The 20,810-nt window shown below is 64.6% G+C and overlaps 1 protein-coding gene across 1 annotated transcript; it reads right to left on the bottom strand.

Moving 5' to 3' along the window:
* Positions 1-5,656: 5,656 nt before the first annotated feature.
* Positions 5,657-16,617, bottom strand: LOC133092499 (collagen alpha-1(I) chain-like). Its single transcript, XM_061191799.1, has 17 exons — positions 16,252-16,617; positions 15,617-16,165; positions 14,721-14,817; positions 13,447-13,725; positions 13,033-13,194; positions 12,627-12,875; positions 12,268-12,408; positions 10,847-11,434; positions 10,182-10,364; positions 9,900-9,948; positions 9,674-9,774; positions 8,374-8,568; positions 7,872-8,009; positions 7,343-7,432; positions 6,530-6,669; positions 6,066-6,172; positions 5,657-5,783 (listed from the first exon to the last, which is right to left on the bottom strand). Exons 1-17 carry the CDS (start codon positions 16,615-16,617, stop codon positions 5,657-5,659), a joined length of 3,561 nt encoding a protein of 1,186 aa, XP_061047782.1.
* Positions 16,618-20,810: the final 4,193 nt, after the last annotated feature.

The raw sequence follows: 20,810 nt of genomic DNA, 5'->3' as shown, positions 1-20,810 counted from the left end.
CCCTCGTCTCCGGGGCTGCACACCACCTCCCTGCACTTTTGCTGTCACCTGGTTGACCTTGGCTCTGACCGTGAAGATGAATCACAGGGACCCCCGCCCGGCGAAGTTGGGCTCCTCACCGCTGCTGGCCTGAGCCCCTGCGGGCCCCCAGTCTGGCCTCGGCCAGCAGCCCAAGCTGGGTGGTCAGGCATGACAGGAAGGCAGGAAGGCCGGGAGGTGTGGGGACTGATGAGATGAGCTGCGGCTTTGGTCTGGGGGCTGGCCCTCGTCGGGTGCTGGGCATGCCCTGTGGTCACTGCAACGTGGCAGAGGCAGATGGTCTTGGTGCAGGTGCACAGAGGCTGGCCCTCCCCCTGGGTCCCCCGGGTCCCTCCTCCTCACAGCGGGAGGGTGTGGGGGGCTTTGGATTCTCTCGTTCCGGGAATTCAAAGCAAGAGCAATGGCCTTGAGTCACGGCCTGTTAGAGAAGCCCCAGTTGCCCCGTGCTCTGGGGGACAACTCGTCAGGACAAACGACAGCAGTTACACGACTCGAGGTTTTGGTCGGAAGTGACGTTCCCAGCCTCTTGCGGGTCTGTCCACTGTCCGCAGGGCTCGTCCTACTCCTGGCTGCCTGGCACTGCTGGCCGGGCCCTGGAGACGGGGCGGACAGACCTCGACCCTCATCCCCGTGGTGACAGCAGGCTTGGCCAGGCCCTGCCAAAGCTGCCCCTCAGCCCAGTCAGCACTGTGGGCTGGTCTCTGAGAACTCTGTGCGGTCTCTTCTTTAGCCAAAATGTGAGTTGTTGAGTCAGATGTGATGCCAAGTTAGGGATTCAAGAGGGCGCCACCTGCCCCTCAGGTGGGCTTGCGAGTTGGGTCACCTGGGTCAGGACCCTCCCTGTGCCGGGCTCCTAGGCACCCATCCTCACATCAAGGCCTCGCCTGGGAGACAGGGCAGCGGTTAGCTAAACACTCTGACTTGAAGCTCGGAGCCCCGCCTTCCACCTCCAGTGGCCTCGCTGGTCTGGCAGAGGGTGGGCCTGCACCTCCTGACAGTTCAGAGGAGGAAGGGGCTCTGGCTTTGTGTCCTGAGGCCCCAGGACCCTACGGCCTCTGCCCCTAGGGCTGCTCCCCAACCCCGCCCCAGTCGGGGGTCTGAGCAGAGAGCAGGAGAGGAGGCCGAGGGCCGCCTGGACCTCTGCACTGTCCCCTCACTGAGGTGACCCAACCACCTGGGTTGGGGCTGCTGCTGCGGGTGGGCAGGAGGGTTAAACCCGGCTCTTCCCAGGCTGAGGCCTCTTTTCAAAGAATACTCTTTTAAGTAACAATGGGACTTCCCTGGTGGCGCAGTCGTTAAGAATCCGCCTGCCGATGCAGGGGACACGGGTTCGAGCCCTGGTCCGGGAGGATCCCACATGCCGCGGAGCATCTGGGCCCGTGCGCCACAACTACCGAGCCCGCGTGCCGCAACTACTGAGCCCGCACGCCTGGAGGCCGTGCTCCGCAACAAGAGAAGCCACTGCGATGAGAAGCCCGTGCACCGCAACGAAGAGTAGCCCCCGCTCGCCGCAACTAGAGAAAGCCCACGCGCAGCATCAAAGATCCAATGCAGCCAAAAATAAATTTATTAAAAAAACAAAACAATGAACGACCTAAATAGGCCCAAGATTGCACATCAAAGTTGCTCTGGATCACGGCTCAGGGCCAGGTGGCTCTGGGGCCCTGGCCAGAAGCCCTCGCAGGTCCTGCAGGGCCCGCCCGCCCCTGGGTCTCTGGTGTGGCGCTCCCTCCGCCGTCCCTACCGGCTCTGATTTACTGTCTTGGTGAGGTGATGGCCCCGGTGGCTCCATCCCTACAGGCCACAGACCCCGAGCAGGGCTGCTCCAAGGACCACATGTGTCCCCTCCAGTGAGCCTCTCAGGGCCCAGGGAATGACCCTAACCCTAACCCTGCGCTGGGCCACTGCTGGCCCCATCCCCACTCGAAGCGGGCGTGGTCCTGGGGGGGTTTGCTCCTCAGCAGAGGTCGGGTCTGGAGACGGGCTCAGATCAGGGACCCAGCACAGTACGCGCCTCCCGGTGCTGCCCACCCATCAGTTACCCCAGGACCCCCTAGTCCGGCCGCCCCCTGTTCCGTAGAGGACCCCACCCAGCATGTGCCGGAGAGCCTGGGTGACTGGTGTCACCCAGGGACATGACCCTGGTCCCAGCAGTACATCCCTCCAGCCCACCTCCCTCGGCCCCCCGCCCCTCCCCTCCTGCTCCCAGAGGCAGTGAGTGCGCCCCTCCCTGGAGTCCCGGCCGGGGTATCGAGTCCTGTGTCTCCGTGAATCCTCGCCCATCAAGCCGTGTCCCTGTGGTCAGGAAGCACTCTGACAGCGGGTCCTTGCTGCGTGGTGCTCGTGGTTCTCGCGGCTCCGGGGGGCGGTCCCCTCCCCCCAGGGCGGCGCGGGTCTGAGGAAGCTTCCGCGCCTCCCCGCCGCAGGGGCCCCTTCGTGGGCTGGGGGTCCTCGGGCAGTGTGGGAAGCGCAGGAGGCCCGTGCGCTTGGCTCCAGCACCGGAGACGGACTGGACTCCCGCCCCCGCCGGATCCCCGGCAAAGGCCCCTTTGCGGGAAGGACTCATCTGCTCAGTGAGTATTTCCCGGCGCCCACCGAGCAGGCCCAGGAAGGCTCCCGGGGAGCGGCCAGCTCGGCCTCGAACCTCCATGGGCTTTCTCGCCTGCCCTGGTCACTCTTTCTGAGTCCTCAGAAACAAATTGCTGCTCTGGGCCCTGGTCCAGGCTCTGCCTTGGGGGGACCCAGGGTTAGATCCCCTCAGGCCATGCGGGGCACTGGAGTGATGTGGGACCCCTGCTCTGTGGCAGTTCCACCCAGGCCTCCCTTCCTGCCCAGTTTGGGGCCAAGCCCGCTCCCTGCAGGGCCGAGCCCCAGGCAGCCTGGCAGGTGCAGGTGCCCACAGAGACCCTCAGGAATCACCCTGTCCCAGCACCGTAGGGGTGAGTGTAGGGGACTCGGGCCAGCTCGGGGTCACCAGGCCTGTGAACGATCCTGGGAGATGCGCCTCTGCCCAGGGTGGGGGGGTCAAGGTGGAGTGCGGGGGTGGGAATCCTGGCCCAAGAGAGACCCTCTGTCCAGTATGAAGCCGGCTCAGACCCCCAGAGGGGTTGGGCAGACCCCCGGGCGCCTTGCTCTGCAGCCACCCAGCCCCCAGGTGCTCTGGGCCCTGCCAGAAGCCGGCCAAGCCCCGCCCTGTGCCCGGTGGTCCAGCCCGGGCCTGTCTTGGTGATGGTGGCTGTCTGGGCTGCGGTGCTGTGACAGATCTCTCCCCAGTGTGGCGGTTTCTGTGCCAGAGTGACGGGCTGTGGGAGTGGGGGGCCCTCGGCTGCCAGGAGGGCACAGAGAGGACACAGACAGACAGACACACGCATCTGCTGTTTTCTCTGTTACAGATGCGGCCCCCGTCCAGCCGGAGTACCTGCTGGGCGATGGATGAGACCTGGGCACAGTGTCTCATATGAAGGGAACCCTGGGGCCTGACGTCGCCCTGCCTGCTTGCGCTGGGCAGGGCCCTTCCTGGCCTGGTGTGAGGGCAGGACAGCAGCCACTGGGCAGGGCGGGGGCGCAGGGATCCCTAGAGTAAGGAGAGGTTTGGGGGGGGAGGGTGCTGCTTTCATTTGGCAGGAGATTTTCAAGGCTCATCCACGCACAGCTGCCTCAGGACTCGCTGGGTGACATCCACAGTTTGGAGAAACATCTGTGTCTCTGTGGCTGCCGTGGATGTGCTGCCCCCTCCCCCCACCTGCCTTCACCCACCTGCCCTCGTGCCCCCAGGACGCACCCTCGTCCCTGAGAGTGACGTTTCAGGACCAGGAAGCCCCCCTCAGACCCCACGGGCCAATTTTGGGGCCAGAACCTCCCCCTGCTCCCGGGGGCCAGCCTTGACTTTCCCAGGAGCCTTTAGAACACGGCTACCAGGGAGGGGCGGGCCTGGGTCTGCCAGACTGGGGAGCAGCTGGCCTGAGGGCAGGGACACAGCTGTGGGCATTTATAGACCCGCTCCAACCAGCAGAGTCCGGGGACACCCCTGGGGGTCCCCCGTGGGCAACCTGGCAGGGGGTGTCAGGAGGAGAAAGCGACATCAGGAGAGGGGTAGGAGAGAGGGGGACAGGAAGGGGACGTTACGGGGGCAGGAGGGGCCCCTTGGGTGGCATGAGGAGGCCAGCAGGTGTGTTGCTTGTGGGTGAGCGTGTGAGGGGACTTGGGCTGGGGTCCTCCAGGAGTCTCATCAGGGGGAGGGTACGTAGGTGTGGGGGGCAGAGCCCGGACACAGGGCGGGGCACTGGGCAGCTAAAGGGCCACTGGTGGAGGGTCCTGCTTCTCATGGAGGAAACCTGGCACCTGGCCCTGAACTGGGATTGTGTCCACTGGCCACCTCGGGTTCGGGCAGGGCCTGTGTCAGAGAATCTTCCACACCCAGGCCCCCAGGACAGGAAGGAGGGGTAGGAGGGCTGGCTCCCCGATGCCCGGGGGAGGAGAGGAGGTGGTTCCAGACCCTTAGCCAGGCCTGGGCAGACAGCCCGCCAGGCACCAGGCCCAGGGCCGGCCCCAAGGCTGCCAGGCCATCCCACTGGCCAAGACAAGGCGCCGACCGTCTATGGCACAACCCGGATCAAGGGAGACCCCCCCTTTGCCTTTTCCACGGCGTCTGGGGGAGCAGCCCATCCCCCCGAATGTGTGATCCGCCCCGGTGCCCCTGCTTATCTGGCCCGAGAAGCACCAGCCTGGAATGGCGCAGCCCGGCTCCCCGGCTGACAGTTGTCTTTATTCAGCAACTGCCTGGGCTCCTCTGGGGGCGGGGGGCAGGGAACTCCTCCCTGTGGTCTGAGACGCCTTCCATTTCTATCATTTTTCCTTTTCTGCATGCGATGCTGTAATTCCGATGTGATGCCTGGCACTACCTCATCCTTCAGGGATGGAATCTTTTACCCAGCCTCTTCCTTCTCCTGGGGAGGGGGATGCCCCCGGGGCCTCCAGGGCTCCCACCCGCGTAAGGTGGACACAGGTCCCACCCGTCTGGGCCATGCCAACCGCACCTGTATCACAGGTGTGGAAATCACACCTTCCGGGTGTTTCTCACCCCCAAGAGGCAGCGTGGGACGCAGGCCCACCTGAACCCTCGGGTACGGGGCCGGGTGGGGGGCAGCCTAGCCCTGCGAGGCGCGATCGAGCCCTCCCCCACCTGGCTCAAGACCTCCTTCCCACCTGCAGGGCTGCTGCCTAGAGTGTGGGACACTGGGTCACTCAGCCCGAGGCCCGGCTTGGCCACCCGCGCTAACAGGCTCCAGGTCTCTCCGGCTGGCTCCACTGTTTTGATTCTCTGATTCTCTGCGCGGCGCTTACCCCGTGGCATCTGAGAGCAAAAGCTTTGAGAGGCGCCGCCTCGCCTGCCTTCCTCAGCAGCCCCCGCGGCGCCAGGACAGCCCCCTGGCCGGCGGTGGACCGGGTGGTGACGGGGACAACAGGGGCTTGGACTCTGCAGTGGACGAGGGGTCGCCGTCCTGCATCACCTCGTTGGCCCCTCCGAGGTGGTGGACGTGATCCAGAGAAGCCGGCCCGGCCACCGGACTCCCCTCCCCTCCCGGGCTGCAGGCTGACTGCTCCAGGTGCGCCGACATCACCTCGTAGGCCCCTCCGAGGTGGTGGACGTGATCCAGAGAAGCCGGCCGGGCCCCGGACTCCCCTCCCCTCCCGGGCTGCAGGCTGACCGCTCCAGGTGCGCCGAGGAACTAGCCGCAGGGTTTCTGAGGGAAGAGAAGAGACAGCCTGACGGGGTGCTTCTGACGCTCCAGGCTGCCTCTATGAAGTCGCTGGGTGCTGCCCTCTTCAGCTGGACAGTCCCCTGGCCGGCACAGGCCTGGCTGCTGCGGCCTCCCTGTCCCCTGGGGCAGGCCTGGGGCCTCACCCTACGCCGGGCCTAGGGGAACGGGGCCTGGATTCAGCCGCCCGCCCCTCCCCGCAACCCCTCGATGCTTGACCAGGGCTGCCAGGCCCCCCAGACACAAGCACAGCCAGGAGAGGCCCACGACCCGGGACCAAAGGAAGACCCTTCCCCAACTGAGTAGACAGGCATCTCCCCGTGCCTCCTGGGCGTGAAACCCTCCAGCGGGACCCACACAGGCCTGGCCTCACTCTGGGTGCCACCAGAGGGAGGAGGGCGGCCGGGGGGTGGCGCTCCTGGGTGGTGGCTTCTCTCTATGACCTGCCTTTCTGGGAAGGGTTTCTTGAGCCTGAAGCCCACTCCCCGCAAGGGCCAGCTCTGTTGTCCGCCAACTCAGTCCTTGCTGGATCCGGGTCACTGACTGAGGGAGTCCAGGCCTGACCCAGACAGAGTGCAGCCAACTCGGGGCCTCGAGGGACATGGGGTGCAGGAAGCTCTGAGCACTGCGTCCACCTGAAGCTGCCTGATGGCACAGCCCAGACCTCACTTGGCCGGAGCAGGAGCCCTGTGCCCACCCCGGGGGCCCTAGACCCTCCCTCGGGCCTGTACCTGCACAGGCCAACCGCCCTCTGTCTGGGCCCTGAGCCAGGCCTCTGACGGAGTGTCCTGTGAAAGGTCCCCGAGGCTGGTCCGGGCAGCCGATGGTGGGTGGAGGAGGCCTCTGGAGTAGGATGGGGGTGATGGCAGAGCTGAGGGGTGGAGGGCATTCACAGAGCAGGGACACCCGGTCTGCAGCTCAGGGAACTCTCCCCAGGAGGGTCACACGACGCGTTAGAGGGAGTGACCGCTGGACAGAGAGGGGCCCAGAGCCTGGGTATGGACGCTTGTTCCGCTGGACACCCCTTTCCTTTCACCTATGGAGACCCCGACGTGAGACTTGGGCGAGCCGACCCCAGGGCTGGGGCAAGGGCGTCCGGTGGCCTGGGCTCCCACCAGGCAGAGGCCTTCAGAAGCATGGCCTCTCCCGCATCGTCCCCCGTGCCTCCTGTTGGTGACCGAGGCCCTCCGCTTGCTCAGGCCACCCTGGTGCTTCCGTGCAGCCCTGCATCGCCACGGCTGCCACCGTCCCAGCAGAGCGCTGAGAAGCAGAGTCCCACTTTCAGACCTGTGAACTCTGCTAGTTTTACCTTGGAGCACAGGGGTGGGTGGTGGCTCCAGGCAGCAGCCAGGAAGGAGAGCGGGGCATGGGAGCCACAGCCCCTCGTGGTCGCCCCCTTCTCCGAGCATCTCTGGAAGTCACAGCTCCCCCTTTCCAACACTCTCTCCCCGTGGGGAGGGGTGGAAGGATCAGGGGCCTGGGGTCCGGGGTCAGCAGGGGCAAATGCAGGGCACAGGAGCCACCACTGTGCGCTGAGCCCAGACCCTGGGCCAGCTCCTCAGGAAGGGGGGCGTCCTCAGGGTTCCCGGGTGGTAACCGAGGGGCCCCCTGGTCTGGAACTCGAGGAGCAGCCTCTGTGGGGATGAGGAAGAGTGCATCTCGACACACAGCCCTGACCCAGGACGAGGCGGGAGCCCGAGGAACAAGCAGGCCACCCCAGGCTGGGCCAGCACCTGCAGCTCCACCCTCAGGAGCCCACGTGGCCAGGGAAGGGGCCTTGGAGTTGGGGAGCACGCAGGGCCTCCTCCACACACAGCCGAGATGTTCTGGCCCAGCTCTGAGGAACAGCAGTGATGATCTTCCAGCTCGCTTTGCTTCTGCTTTTCACGTGTTATATTACCTGGCAAGTAATGATGAAATCCAGCAGGAAATTGGCAACACAGATGGCGCTGGTGCTGGGGACTGAATTATTCATCGCGTTAAATTATTAAGTTTGTATTTGAAGCTGCTGGTGAGCCCATGTGTGCCGAGAGCCCATCCCAGCCCTTCCTGGGGGGTCTGTGACCCCCTTGCCAGGCCCCATGCCAGGATTGAAGAAGGACTTCAAGTGATCCTGGGCCCTCCCGGGATACAGGGGACCAGCAGGCACCAGGCCTCCCTGGAGGGAGTGCAGGGAGCCGTGCAGGGAGCCAGGCAGGGGCTTCCAGGACGCTGGGGGGGGGGGGGGGTTGGGGGGGGGAGTTGCTGGAGCAAGGCGGCCGCCTCCCCTTCCTGACACCTGGAGTGACCCCGTGGGGCCGCAGAGGGGACTCTAGGTGGTGGTGGTGGCGTCTCACACCTAGCCCCATGTGCTCCTGGTCTTCGGCATAACCCTGCTTTGGGTCAGGGGTTCCTAGCCGTCAGGGGCCCATTTCCGCATCTGAAGCGGCCGCGGAGCACTGAGCTCAGGGCTCTGTCCCCGGCCGGCCGGGGTCCCACAGCCCAGACGTGGCCGTGGCCAAACGCACACGCCCCAAAGCTGACTCCCCTCCCCCTCTCTAGCCCCCTGCACCTGCTGCCCAGCCTGGCCTCCCACCACCCACCTCCTCCACCCCGACACCCTCCTGGGTCTTCAGCCCGCTGACGCTGACGGGTGCCCTTGGCTTGGCCTTTCTTGCCGTTATGGACGTCTCCCGCTCAGCTCCTGCCTCTCCGGCCGGCTGCAGGCTTGGGCACTGGTCACCGGAACCCAGGTCCTCTTCTGGGTGCTCACGGGGCCGTGAGCGCCCACCTGGGGTGTGGCCCTGAGGCCAGGTGGCGGCCGTGGGCTGAGTTGCCTCCCTGCCGTGGGGGCTGGCCTGGCTGGTGGGCAGTTCCCCTCGTCTCCTGCCCAGAGGGGTCCCCCGCCCTCCAGCCCTCCTCAGGTCCCAGAGCCGCCCAGCCTCCCTCTCCCAGAGTGCCAGTCATCCTGACCTTGGACTGTCACCACCCTTGTCTATTTCTCCATAGGAGGGTCTGAGACCCTGCTGGGTCCCCCAACCCCAGCCCAGGGCCTGGACAAATGTGAGAACTGAAGAGGCAGCTATGTGTGTGGTGGGTCTAAGAGGAGTAACGACAGAGACAGAGACACAGAGACAGAGACAGAAAGATAGGTGATGACCCCACAGGTGACCTCTGAATGGTGACCCCACAGGGAGAGAGAAGGAGGGGAGGAGAAAGAGAAAGAGGGATGGAGGGCCAGGCAGCGAGGCCAGCGGAGGGCCTCTGTCCTCTGTCCTCCGACGTGGCACAAGCCTGGGTCACAGGGTCATTGGGGTCATGGAAACTGTGGGCCGAGCACGGACCCCTACACTCCTGTCTTGGTGATGTGCACACCCAGTCACACCCAGCCTGGATGCCCCAAGGTCAACGGGGTGTCTCCGTGGCTTGTAAGGGCAGCTGGGCTCATGGGTCGTGGGGCTGCTCTGGACTCAGCTGTGGGTCATCCCCCAGGTCCACGTGGTGGTAGGGGCGGAGGGCAGAGGCTCCAGTGGGGAGAAGGGGCTTCTCTTTCCTGGACCCACACCTCTCCCTCCAGCGTCCACACCCAGGTTCCGAGGACACTGAAGGGCCAGGCTGAGCAGACCCTGAGGGCTCAGGCTGGACCCTCAGACCCCCAGACACCTGGAAACAGGCGACCACTCCCTCCACAGAGCACCGGTCCCCAGACCTGCAAAAGGCCTGGGGCTTCGACCCACGTCACGTGAAGGGTGGCGGTAGAGGTGAAATGAACACGTGCTTCTCACATTCCTGGGGTCAGCCAGTGCGGGCGAGCAAGAGGCGCTCCCTGCAGCCTCGGTGTGAGCAGCGCGTTCGGTCCCCAGGCCCACCCTTCTGAGCAGCCCCACTGCACCCACCTTGCACCTCCTCGCCCAGAGCCGGCTGGCAGGAGGAATGGACAGAGCCGAGGCCAGCTCCCACAGCCCCTGCGTCCGGGGAGGCTGCAGCCCCGTGCGTCCTGGGATGTGAGCCTCCCCCAGGGCCAGCAGGGCCCTCGCTGGCCAGAGTAGCTGCAGAATGGCGGTGCCCCTGCCAACTCCCAGAAAGCTGTGCTGGCCTCCTCCACCCCCTCCCCTTCCTCACTCCTGCCGGCTGGGGGGCCCTGCCGGGCCACCGATGCGCACAGTTGGGCCTGCAGAGGTCAGCGAGGGGTGGGCGCTGGGAGCCCAGGCTCCAAGCAGATGGGGGGAAACAGGCACGCCCTCTGGAGTTCAGGCCGACTGTCCTGGGGGAGCGGCGTGAGGAGTGCTCCCTCGGGGTGGGGTTTCCAGGATCTGCCCCTTCCACCCCAGGCCCAGTCCTGATGCCTCAGCTGAGAGGGGAGGGTGAAAGCTAATGCAGCGGCCACCAGGGGTGTCCGCCCACCAACCAGGAGGCCAGCGGAGACCCGGACCCCTCCCACAACACTCTTGCGACCCCAGGAGGGGCGGTGGGACTGGAGGCCGAGCCGCCGACCTTGCAGCGACCCCGGTCTCCCCGCAGCGCGGTTAACGCCGCAGAGGAAATCCCGGAGGCCTCGGGGAGGGGGCGGCCGCGGCGGGGGCGGGGCTGCGGGGACACGGAGCGGAGCGGCCGGTCCGCAGTGACCTCTGCGCGTCCCTGCCCGGCGTGGGGCCGCCGGCCGAGGGGGCGAGGGTCTCTCGGCCTCTGTCCCACTAAAATGAAACGGCGTGGCTCCTTCTCTGCGACTCTGTTACTTAGAAAAATAGGTCCCGGTCGGTCTGCGGGCTGCTCTCCTCCAACGGTTGGATGGGTTTTCTGGCGTCTGGGGGCTCCCTTCTCACGCCCAGCGGTGCGGCAGGCCCGGGAACGGCGGGGGTCCCGGGCCAGGACAGCGCTCAGGGATACTCGGCCCGGTGGGGACCGCTGTCACCGGCCGCGCCGGGGAACCCCTTCCCGCGCGCGTCGGCGGAGAGTGGGATGGCGACCAGGGCCGCGACGCCCAGCTCCCCCCGACAGCGGCTAGACTAGAAAGGACTCCGCTGGCCGGCGCTGCGCAGGTATCCGTCCGCACGCTAGGTGCCCCGCACGGGCGGAAGCGGATGGGAGTGCGGGACCCTGTCTAGGCGTTGGGGGGTCGGCCCCCGCCCGGTCCACACAGAGCGGGTGGCGGTGGCTGGGGGCAGTATCTGGGCTTCTGGACTGAGGGGTGGGCCGGGGTCGTGCGCGCTGGCTCGGGAGCTCGCGCCCCGGGATTCCCCCCCCCCCCGAATCCGGCCCGGGGTCAGCGTTTTGGAGGGGAAAGGGGGGCGCGGCTCCGCCCCTCCGGTCCCCGCCTCCCGCGGGCGCCCGCCCAGCCGCCGCGGCCCCGCCCACCTCGTCACGCTCGGACGCGGGCGGGGGGCGGGGAACGCCTACATGTGATGCGCCCTCCTCGCGGTGCCCTTCAGCTGCCGCCGCATTTCCAGGGGCGCCACATGGACCCGGCCGGCCCGAGCGCGCTCTGCCGCTGACCGCCCGCCCGCGCCCCGGCCCCAGCCCCAGGAAGGTAACCGGCGCCCCCGCGCGCAGCTCCTTCCCAGGACCCGCAGGGCGGGCACTCGGCCCCAGATGCCCCCTACCCGGCCCGGGCTGGGCGCTCAGTCGGCCCCCGGCGGGCGCTGTCCGCCGGCGCGGTGCTGAAGCGGCCCAGGGGTCCCAGCCCGCGCCTTCCCTCGTTCTTGCTCCTTCTCCGAGTCTCCTGCCTCTCGCGTCTCCCCTTCCCCTCCCTCGTCCTCTGTCTCTTTCTTTCTTTCTCCTGGCGCTCTCCCGCCTGAGGGCCGCTTGGCAGAGCCGGGCAACTCGCTCGCCCGCAAAGCCAAGGGGTGCGGCGGCCGCGGGAGCCCTGAGCCGTGCGGGGGGGCGGTGGGAGCACTGGGGGAGCTCCAGCAGCGCCCCGGCCTCTCAGGGCTGGGCCCTGAGACTCCCTCCCCACCAGGAGGCAGGGGAGAAGTTTAGAAGAGAATCTGCTTTGCGGCAAAGGCGCCCCTGCGCGCCAGCGCTTTGCGGGGAGGCAGGGGGACGCCCGCCCCCCGCCCACCCACCCCATCCCTCCCCAGCCTGCACACACGCGGGTCTCCTTCATCTGAAAAGGAAAAAAAAAAAAAAACCCATAAAACAGTGGATCTCTAGGGACCTGGGTTTCCCTGCCAGGAGAGACCTCACCAGACGGGTGTGGTGGGGGGGCACTGCAGCTGCTGATTTTACAGGAAGCACCTCCTCACCAGACTTGCAGCTGGCCTGGACCCTGGAGGTCCCCACCCATGTGGATGCAGGTGGAGGGGTGGTCTGCCCCCCCATTTCATTTGTTCCCCGAAGGCTGGGCCCCCTGCCGTTTCTCCCTTCCACCCCAGTCTCTGCTGTGTGCAGGGGGCAGTGGGTGCTGGCCTCTCCCCTGGGTGAAACCTGGTCTCCCAAGACTCTTCCATCGGAAGCCAAAGGGAGCTCCCGCCCAGGTCCCATCCACACTGACCTTTCCCATCCTTTAGATGGGTCCCCGCCCCTGTGGCCCAGGGCTCCACCAAAGAGGCAGCAGAGCCAGTCACCTCCAAACGCCCCTGGGCCTGCCCCCGCTTCTCAAAGGCAGGCTCCTCAGAGCTGCACGCCCCCATCCCTGCGTAGCAGCCGGACGCCGGCTTCACAAACCCCAGGGGCCCAGAGAGACCGCTTTGCAGGGACCTTCCCAGACCCAGGTGCCTGTCCCATGTTGAGGTCCAGCCTCCAGGTGTTGGGGGGGGGACCACGAATGATGCTCTCTCACACCCCAGACCTGCTCCTAGGGGAAGTTGGGAGGGGACAAGGAAGAAGTCCTCCCCCAGCCCCGTTGGTGACCTGTGATCATGTCCTCTCCCCAAGCAGAGAACTCCTGGCCACATTCGCATGTGAGCTGTGACCCTCCGAGGAGCCGCTGAGAACTCAAAGCCATCACCATGGAGTTCGTGATGAAACAGGCCCTGGGAGGTAGGGAGAGGGGGGCACCCTGCACACCCAGCAGCACGCAGACACACGGGGTCTCACACAGCACATGGTCACCGTCGGACTTCACCACACAGTCCCCGCAATCACACCTGCAGGCTCCCTCTGGACCGGGGATGGAAGGTGGGGCGCGGGCACGAACAGGGAGGGGCCAAAAGCAGTGCATCCTGAATCCCCTTGGCCAGCTTTGGGGGTGGGGGAGGATGCATGCCAGTGCATTGTGGCCGGGCGGAGCCCCCCAGATGGTCCTGAGCGGCAGCACCTCCGTCGGCCTTGGGAGGACACCCCAGGGGGCACCAGGGGTCAATCTCACTGGTCAGATCCGGTGGCCCCCCCACGGGGACTTTGCTTCTGACGAGCAGAGGTGCAGGAGGCCGCAGAGTGGCCACAGCAGGCAGAGTGGGGGTAAGGAGCAGAGCTGGCCCTGTGGCATCCAGCGAGGACTTTGCGGTGTCACGAGGGAGGGGCCCCCGGCGTGCACAGGGAGCCGGGGCTGGCTGAGCACAGGGGTGAGAGAAGAGGCCCCGGGTAGCTTGTGTGTGTCCACCTGCGTCCCCACCTCCCGCCCCCGTGAAGGCAGTGCAGCCTCTTTGTGTGTTGGGGGAGGGGACCCCCCTTCCAACCCTTCTGATGCTTTTCAAAGGAATCCTGTGCCTCCTTGGGTCAAGGCCATCACCACAGCCGGAGAGCCTGGCCCAGGAGAGGAAGATGATGTAGGACAGTGAGCTGAGACCCTGGCCCAGAAGGTGGGCGGGGGAGTGGATCGAGGTCCACACTGGCACAGTTGTATCCTGGTCAGCCTGGCCCACGGGGCCGGCCCTGTGCACCCTGGCTCCCCTGGTGCAGCGCCAGCTCTGGGAGTTCCCTGTGATGGGAGCCGGCGGCCGCTGCCTGATTCTGCCATTAGGGATGTCTTCCTTGTGCGACGGGACCACCCTGGGGCCATACGTGGCCTCTGTGGGTCACACCCTGACCTGATGCCTTTCACAGCCGGGCACGTGTCAGGTGATGCATGACAAGGCCACCTCTTGGCAGGAGTGATGGAGAGCTTTTCACCAGAGGTGGGGCACCATGGGGGCTCTCGTGCTAGGAACGAGGGGCAGGATAGAGGGACCAGTGCCACCGTGCCCAGGACAGGAGCCCCACGGGTGGGCTTGTCCCCTGGAGAGTGACTGCATTTCCACTCAACACAAATTAAATGGAAAGACGTCTGGGCCTGGCCCGGGGCCACATTTCCTGACTTCGTGGTCAAGGATAGGCTGCAGGTTGAGTCTAATTATAATGGTTACGTCACTGGAACGTGATTCAGGGGCAAGCAGCATCCTGGCACCAGGAGGGATCCAGGCTGCACCCAGCCAGTCCCAGGCTGTCACAGGTAATTAATTAGGTGGCTAATTCAGGCCCCGAGGTGGGCTTGTAAGAAAACTGAAATATCTGATTTCGCTGTCTGCATGGCTGAAATTAGCTGGGTAATTGCCAGCCTGGATTCCCTTTGTTCCGTGTCAGCCCAAAGTTTCTCCTGCGGCGGTGACAGGGCGGCTTCACCAGCGACGTGGGAGCCTGGGCGCCGCCAGCGGAGGCCCCTCGGGCAGGAGCTACTCCCTGGGGCCCCAGACCCGGCGTTCCCCCCAACTCCCACCCCATTCGCACCCCAGTGCTGCTGGGGGCAGGGGCTGCTCCAGGTGAGGCCTTGCTTTCAGTTGCCGTGTTTTCTCTCCCCCGTGGGCGTCATTTTGTTCTCTCCGGATGAGTGTGGGTGAGAGACAGACGGAGACCAAGAGATGATTCCAAGAGAGAAAGGCCAGAGCCCCGGACACAGAGGCGGGACGAACCCCGGACGCCGTCCAGAGACAGGCTGACTCAGAGGGGATACGGCCAGAGACAGACCGAGAAAAAGACGAAGGGAAATGCCTCGGACACTGGAGACACAGAGATGTGGGGAAACGGGACCGGAGGGAGATGGGTGCAGGAGCGGGACAGCGGGAGCCAGGCTGCGGGGGTCAGGCAGGGAAGGTGGCTGGGGGATCAGAGGCTCAGAGCAGGACAGCTGAGGAAAACACCATGGAAAAGACGGGGTGGCCGAGACGGAGACTGGGGAACCCGAGGAATCAGGTCAGGAAGTGTAAATGCAGGACACAGAGGCAGACAGAGAGACAGACAAAGAGACGTAGACAGAGACAGACAGAGAGACATAGACAGAGGGACAGATAGGGAGAAACAGACAGAGAGGGAGACAGAGAGACACAGAGAGAGACAGACAAACAGAGAGACAGAAACAGAGAGACAGAGAAACAGACACAGGGAGACAGACAGTGACAGACATAGACATAGAGAGACAGACAGGTAGAGAGAGACAGACAGAGACAAACAGAGAGACAGGCAGACAGAGAGGCACACAGAGACAGGGATGTATTAGAAACAAACTGAGAAATAGAGTCAGGGCGAGAAGCAGAGACACATCCACACACACACACACACACTCAGAGAAAGGCTCACAGCGGACATGAGGGGAGAGACGGGCCTGGAGGGAGCCCTGGGCAGGCCTTGCTTGCCGCGCTGGGGACAAGACTCCGTGCGGCCTAATTAAGCTGGGCCATCTGCCTGGCCCTGCATCTCAGGCAAGCCCTTTGTTGGGGCAGAGGTTTCCAGGTGACTGCCTGGCGGGGATAGCAGCTGCGGGACTCAGGAATCCCGCGTCACACAGACAGACAGACGGGGCGCCCACAGCCCCCCAGACGCAGGCCTGTGTCTGCCCAGCCTGGTCCACTCTGGGGCTCTTAGGAGGAGCCCAGCCTGGGACCTGCCTGGGACCTGCAGGGCCGTGGACAGGTGCACGCCCTCCACACCTCTGGCCTCCACCCGTCTGGCCCTGACGTGTTCAGCCCCCCTCCAGCGCCCTCGAGCGCTGAGCGTTCTGGGGAGGGCTGACGGGGCTTGTCCGGGGCACACACGCCTCTCACTCCCTCAATCGTCTGGTCTCCGCTCCACCGGCAGCCTCTGCCCCGTCCGTCCTGCTTGTCGGCACGATCTGGGCACCACGAGGCGGGGCTGGGCCCCGGGCAAGCCCATACTGGGGCCCCTGCCCTGCCAGCGGGCTTCTGGCTCTGCCGCTGTGGCCGCCGCGGGGCCCTGCTGAGGGCCCTCTCCTCCACTGGCCTGTCTGGTCGGACACAGAGCCCACCTCTCTGGGGACCACAGGTCACGTGGGAGCAGGCACAGACCTCGGGGGCACCTACTGCTGGAGGGAAGGGAAGGGGGGTTGATGCGGAGGTGTCACGTCGTGGTGACGAGGGGCCGCCGGGGGCAGTGCGGGCAGGTGGGGGAGGGCCGCTGGGAGGGGCCGGCAGGTGGGCTGCAGGCTGCGGGCATGGGAGCGGGGGCTGTCTGCGGCCCGGCTGTGGGTGGTGAACAGTGGGACTCAGGTGCTGACACATGAGCTGTCCTACCCTGTCACGTCTCAGCAAGGCCCGCGGCCCCAAACCGTGACTTCACGCAGACTCCCGGCTTCGAGCTGTTCCTCTGAGGGCAGGTGGGTGGCGTGGGCCACAGAGGAAGGGACAGGTGAGATGGCAGGGTCTGCACAGACGCCCGGCCTCTGGGCCCCTGGAGTGGACATTGGAGGGCTCTGCTCAGGGCCCACCTCTCTCTCTCCCTCTCTCTCGACGCAGCCCGCGTGGGACCGGGCGGGGCCCCTGGAGTGTCTGCTCTTAGGGCCTGAGTTCTCCGTGGACTGACGGGGCGCCTGGGTTCCTTCAGACTCAGAAGACGTGATCCCTGGGACATGGCTCTGCTGGCGTCTGCCCTGAGGCCAGGGAGCTGGGGGCCCTCGGGGCTGGCCAGGGAGCATTCTTCTGGGGCCAAGTAGTTGAGGAAAGTGAGCAGCTGTTGGCAAACTTGTTCTCCCCGAGAGAAACGTCCTGGAGGACTTGACAGGTCTTGGGCCTCCTGAGATCCATCAACACACCCCCACCTTTAAATGAGCCAGCGTTCCGTCCCCAAGAGAAGAAAACACTGATGCACAGTCACGTGATGGCTTGGGAGCTTGTCTGCGGCAAAGTGGCCTTGAGCCAGGGCCAGGTGCTCCGGCCACATCTGCACAGATCTGGGACTCAGGGTCCTCAAGGGTATAATTTGAAGAAACTGTTTTCCCCCAAGACCAGGAAGTGGCAAATGGCCCTGGAGCTATATTTACCTCGTGGACAAGAGCGTGGGCAGTTGTCGGGTTAACGTGGTCCCTGTAGACGCCCATCAGACTAAATCAGGAGCAGTGTGTCTATTTTGGCCCAAGTGACCCGGTTCGTGGCTGTCTGTCCCATTGTTCTGCTCAGTGTGGCATGTTTTGTGTCTGGAACATGCTTAGGTCCTCAGGGCTGGTGAGGGGTAGGGGAGGGTTTCATGGAGGAGGGCATGTCCGAGGTGGGCTCCAAGGAGGAGTAGACAGAATGGGACACAGTACATGCAAAGGTCCAGGGGCCACAGGGGCTGGGACGGGCTTGGAAGGCAGCCCAGTGCCCAAGCCTAAGGGGTCTTCTCCCCGAGCTCAGGTCTGCCCTGGCCACATCCAGGGGCTCGGTCAGTATGGATGGTGTCCTGCGGTGAGTCGGCCGTGGGCCCGTCCTGCGGGCAGGGAGGCTGGTCTGGGCTCAGCTGAGAGGCTGCCCTCTCTCGGGGAGCGGGAGGGCAGGGGGCCTGTGCCTGGTGTGTGGGGAGGACGAGGGAATGACCAGCCGCTGTCCTGAGGCCAGCACGTCTGCGCGTGTGTGGGCAGCAGGGGCTCTATCACCCAGACCTGCACGGAGGGAGGGAAAGTGCTCTACTGACACCCCCCAGGGAGAGCCTGGGCCGGGGGCCTCCACACCTTGCTGGTGGTGGGCTATGCGCTCTCGGCCGGGACACCTCGGGGGTCTCGTGGGGATCAGTTCCCAGATGTCTAGGGGCCACAGGGACCAGATCCAGGAGAAGGGAGGGCAGCGCCCACCTTGGGGCTCACATGAGGGAGAGCCCCCTCTGTGAGCCAGAAGCCCTGGGCAGGGGAGCCCCTCCCTCAGGGCCAGCACCTCCCCCACCCCTGGGCTGTTGGGGGCCTCCTTCCTCTTCTGTGCAGCAGCCGGAGCCCCCCTTCCCTGCTGCCAACTCCACAGCGCCCAGCTGAGGCCTGTCTGCAGCTGCTTGGGGGGCCCAGAACTGGGGCTCCTGAGGTCTCTGCCGGTCAGACGTGGCTCTTCCCCAGACCCTCCCTTGCCTCGCCTCCTAGGACCTCAGGTCAGGGCCGCAGAGGCAGTCCTGTCCCGGCCCCCAGTGTCCACCCATGGGACTCTACATCGAGGGCGAGGCCAGGCGTCCCCATCCTGTCCCAGACCCAGGTCCTGAGGCCTGGGCTGGTCCCAGAGGCTCCCCTGCCCTGTCTGTCTGTTTCAGGGTTCACTCTGTTTATCAGGGGCCTCCCACATGCCCAGGGCTGCTCTGCTGGGACACTGGCCAGGCGAGGCCAGTTCTCTGGCATCTGGTAGGATGAGCATCACAAGCTGAGCTGTGCTGCAGGGAAAGGAGCAGATTGGGAGGGGAAACTCGAGAATTCTGCACTGGGGAAAATGCTTTTGACTCAGATTACAGAGAACCAGACAGAGAGTGTTTTGAATCGAAGTTTGTTTTTTTCACATGATGAGGTGTCAGGAAGTGGCTCAGCTGCTCAGCGGTGCCATCAGGGACCTGGCTCTGGCTTTCGTTGTGCTCCTGTCATCCTAGTGGAGCAGTCAGCTTGCTCCTCACGGTCACAAAGTGGCTGCTGCTGCTCCAGCGTCACGTATACACTTAGGGGAGGAAGAAGGAGACAATCCCTTTGTCTGCTTGGCGAGTGTGTCTATGGAATCTTGTAGATGGTTTCCATTTATGTGTCATGGGCAAGAAGGTCTGGGAAGAAGGTGAGGGCCAAGGAGTCACGTCACCCTCCAAACAAGGCAGCACAGCGTGCATCAGCTTGGGAAACCTTGATTTCCAGGTGCAGGAGCCCCAGACCACGAGCTCTCAGAGGGCAGAGGTGCCTCCTCCTTCCCCTGCTCACCCTTGAGAGCCGGGCTTCTCCTCCACAGGCGGCTGGCAAATACTTGAAGATAAAATACCAATTTTCATTCAGAATGGGCTTCCCAGATGCCATGTTGGATCGAGAAAGTGCTAGCTTACTTCATGGGGCTCAGTGAAGACGCTTCTTACCCCTTGTCTCGTAGAGGCTGAAAGGGCACTTCGGAGAAACTGCCTTTTCTCCCGAAGCCCTGGACAGCCCTTCCCTCAGGAGAGGGCACTCCTGGTGATTCAGCCGCCACTCAGTTATAAATGCTTTAGCCCCAGCCAGGGAATAAACTGCGTATAATGCACTTCAACGCATAACGTCTTTTATTTTTTGCCTTGGTTGACGAGGAGTTCTGGCTGGGAGTAAAGCGCTTGTGTGAATAGTTCCTGCGTGACAAGCTCGCAGTGATCTTGTGCTGACATCGGAGGCTGCCAGGCTGGCTCCGGGTCGCCCTGCATTTAATGCTGGGACATTTTACAGAGCAGGCAGGGAGTGAATGAAAACCTCAGAGCCAGCATCAAGTCCAGGCAAATCCCAATGCTGACAAAGTTTCAGAGACCTCGGCCTCGTGAACCCAAACCCAGGTCAAAGCAGATCAGGGGAGGGGGCTCCTGGCAGCTCCGAGCGGCCCCTCCCTAGGGCGGCCCCCCCTCGGGGCTCCTGCTCCACGTGGCAGAGGAGAGGAGAATGGGGTCCTCCTGAGGCTCCTGCCGTTGGCTGTTGGCTGCTCAGAGCCCCCGGATCCTGCCTGCGGGGAGGGTGGGGGACTCTGGCTGGGGTCCCTCCAGAGCCTCCTCCTGGCCTGCCTGTGCTTGGGCTCTGTACAGATCACTGTCTTCCAGCTTTGCCCTCACTGTTCTCATCTCCTGGACAGGGTAGAATGTGGCTTCTCTCACCCCTGCAGGGATCAGTCAGGACCTCTGGCTGCTTCTTAGGGGGGCAGCCCGGCAGGGTCGGGGAGAGCCCCCGTCCCACCCTATGGGTCCCTTTTGGTCCCCTGGACTAGACCATGAACTGTCGTGTCTGAGGCCAGGCCCCTCCTTGGGGGCCAGTGGAAGGCTTAGGGTACTGGGTACTGAGTGCCAGGTGCTGAGTGCTGTGTGCTGAGTTCTGAGGGTGCTGTGTGTTGTGTGCTGAGGGTGCTGAGGGTTGGATTCTGGGTGCTAGTGCTGGGTGCTGAGTGCAGCGTGTTGAGTGCTGGGTGCTCTGTGCTGAGTTCTGAGGGTGCTGTGGGCTGGATTGAGTGCTAGTACTGGGTGCTGAATGCTGGGTGCTGGGTGCTGAGTGCAGCGTGTTGAGTGCTGGGTGCTGGGTACTATGCGCTGAGTTCTGAGGGTGCTGCATGTTGGGTGATGAGGGTGCTGTGGGTTGGATTCTGAGTGCTAGTGCTGGGTGCTGGGTGCCAGTGCAGACTGAGACTCAGAAGGTCGCGCACTCCTGGGGTCGGGCAGCTGGCTGGAGCAGCCCCGGGTCTGCATATCTCGGTGCTAATGGCTACTCCTAACATCTCCCTGGGAAAGCCGTGGCCTTGTCCGAGTGGAAACGTCAGAACCGCGTGCTGAGCTTTGCTTCCTGGGCTGGGAGGTGGGCTTCACCAAGAGGGTGCTGTCCATCGCGTGCACCCCAGGCCGCCTCAGCCCCAGGCCTCTGCCTTCACCCTCTGGCCCCCAGCGGCCCAAGAACTGGCGGGAAGGCCACAGGTGGAGGGCCTCTTGGGAGAGGAAGAAGTGCAAGGGCTGCGGGCAGGAGGAGGAAGCAAGGAGAATAGAAACAGTTTAACAGAAGGTGAGGGCGGAGTCCCAGCAGACTGCCAGCCTCAGGCCCTGGAGGGTCCTTGGGGCCGAGGACCATCTTGCTCTTAGCGTCCTTCAGAAGGAAGCCTCTGGAAATGGGTCTGCTCTGCGCCTTGTCCACGGGCTGCTGTCTGCCAACACCCTGCTGGCGGAGCCCGCCCTGCGCAGGAGCAGACACGG

This window comes from Eubalaena glacialis, chromosome 5 (assembly GCF_028564815.1).
Source record: "Eubalaena glacialis isolate mEubGla1 chromosome 5, mEubGla1.1.hap2.+ XY, whole genome shotgun sequence".
NCBI classification, from domain to species: domain Eukaryota; kingdom Metazoa; phylum Chordata; class Mammalia; order Artiodactyla; family Balaenidae; genus Eubalaena; species Eubalaena glacialis.
Note: the sequence above shows the minus strand (reverse complement) of the source record. Positions and strands in the feature narration are given on the sequence as shown.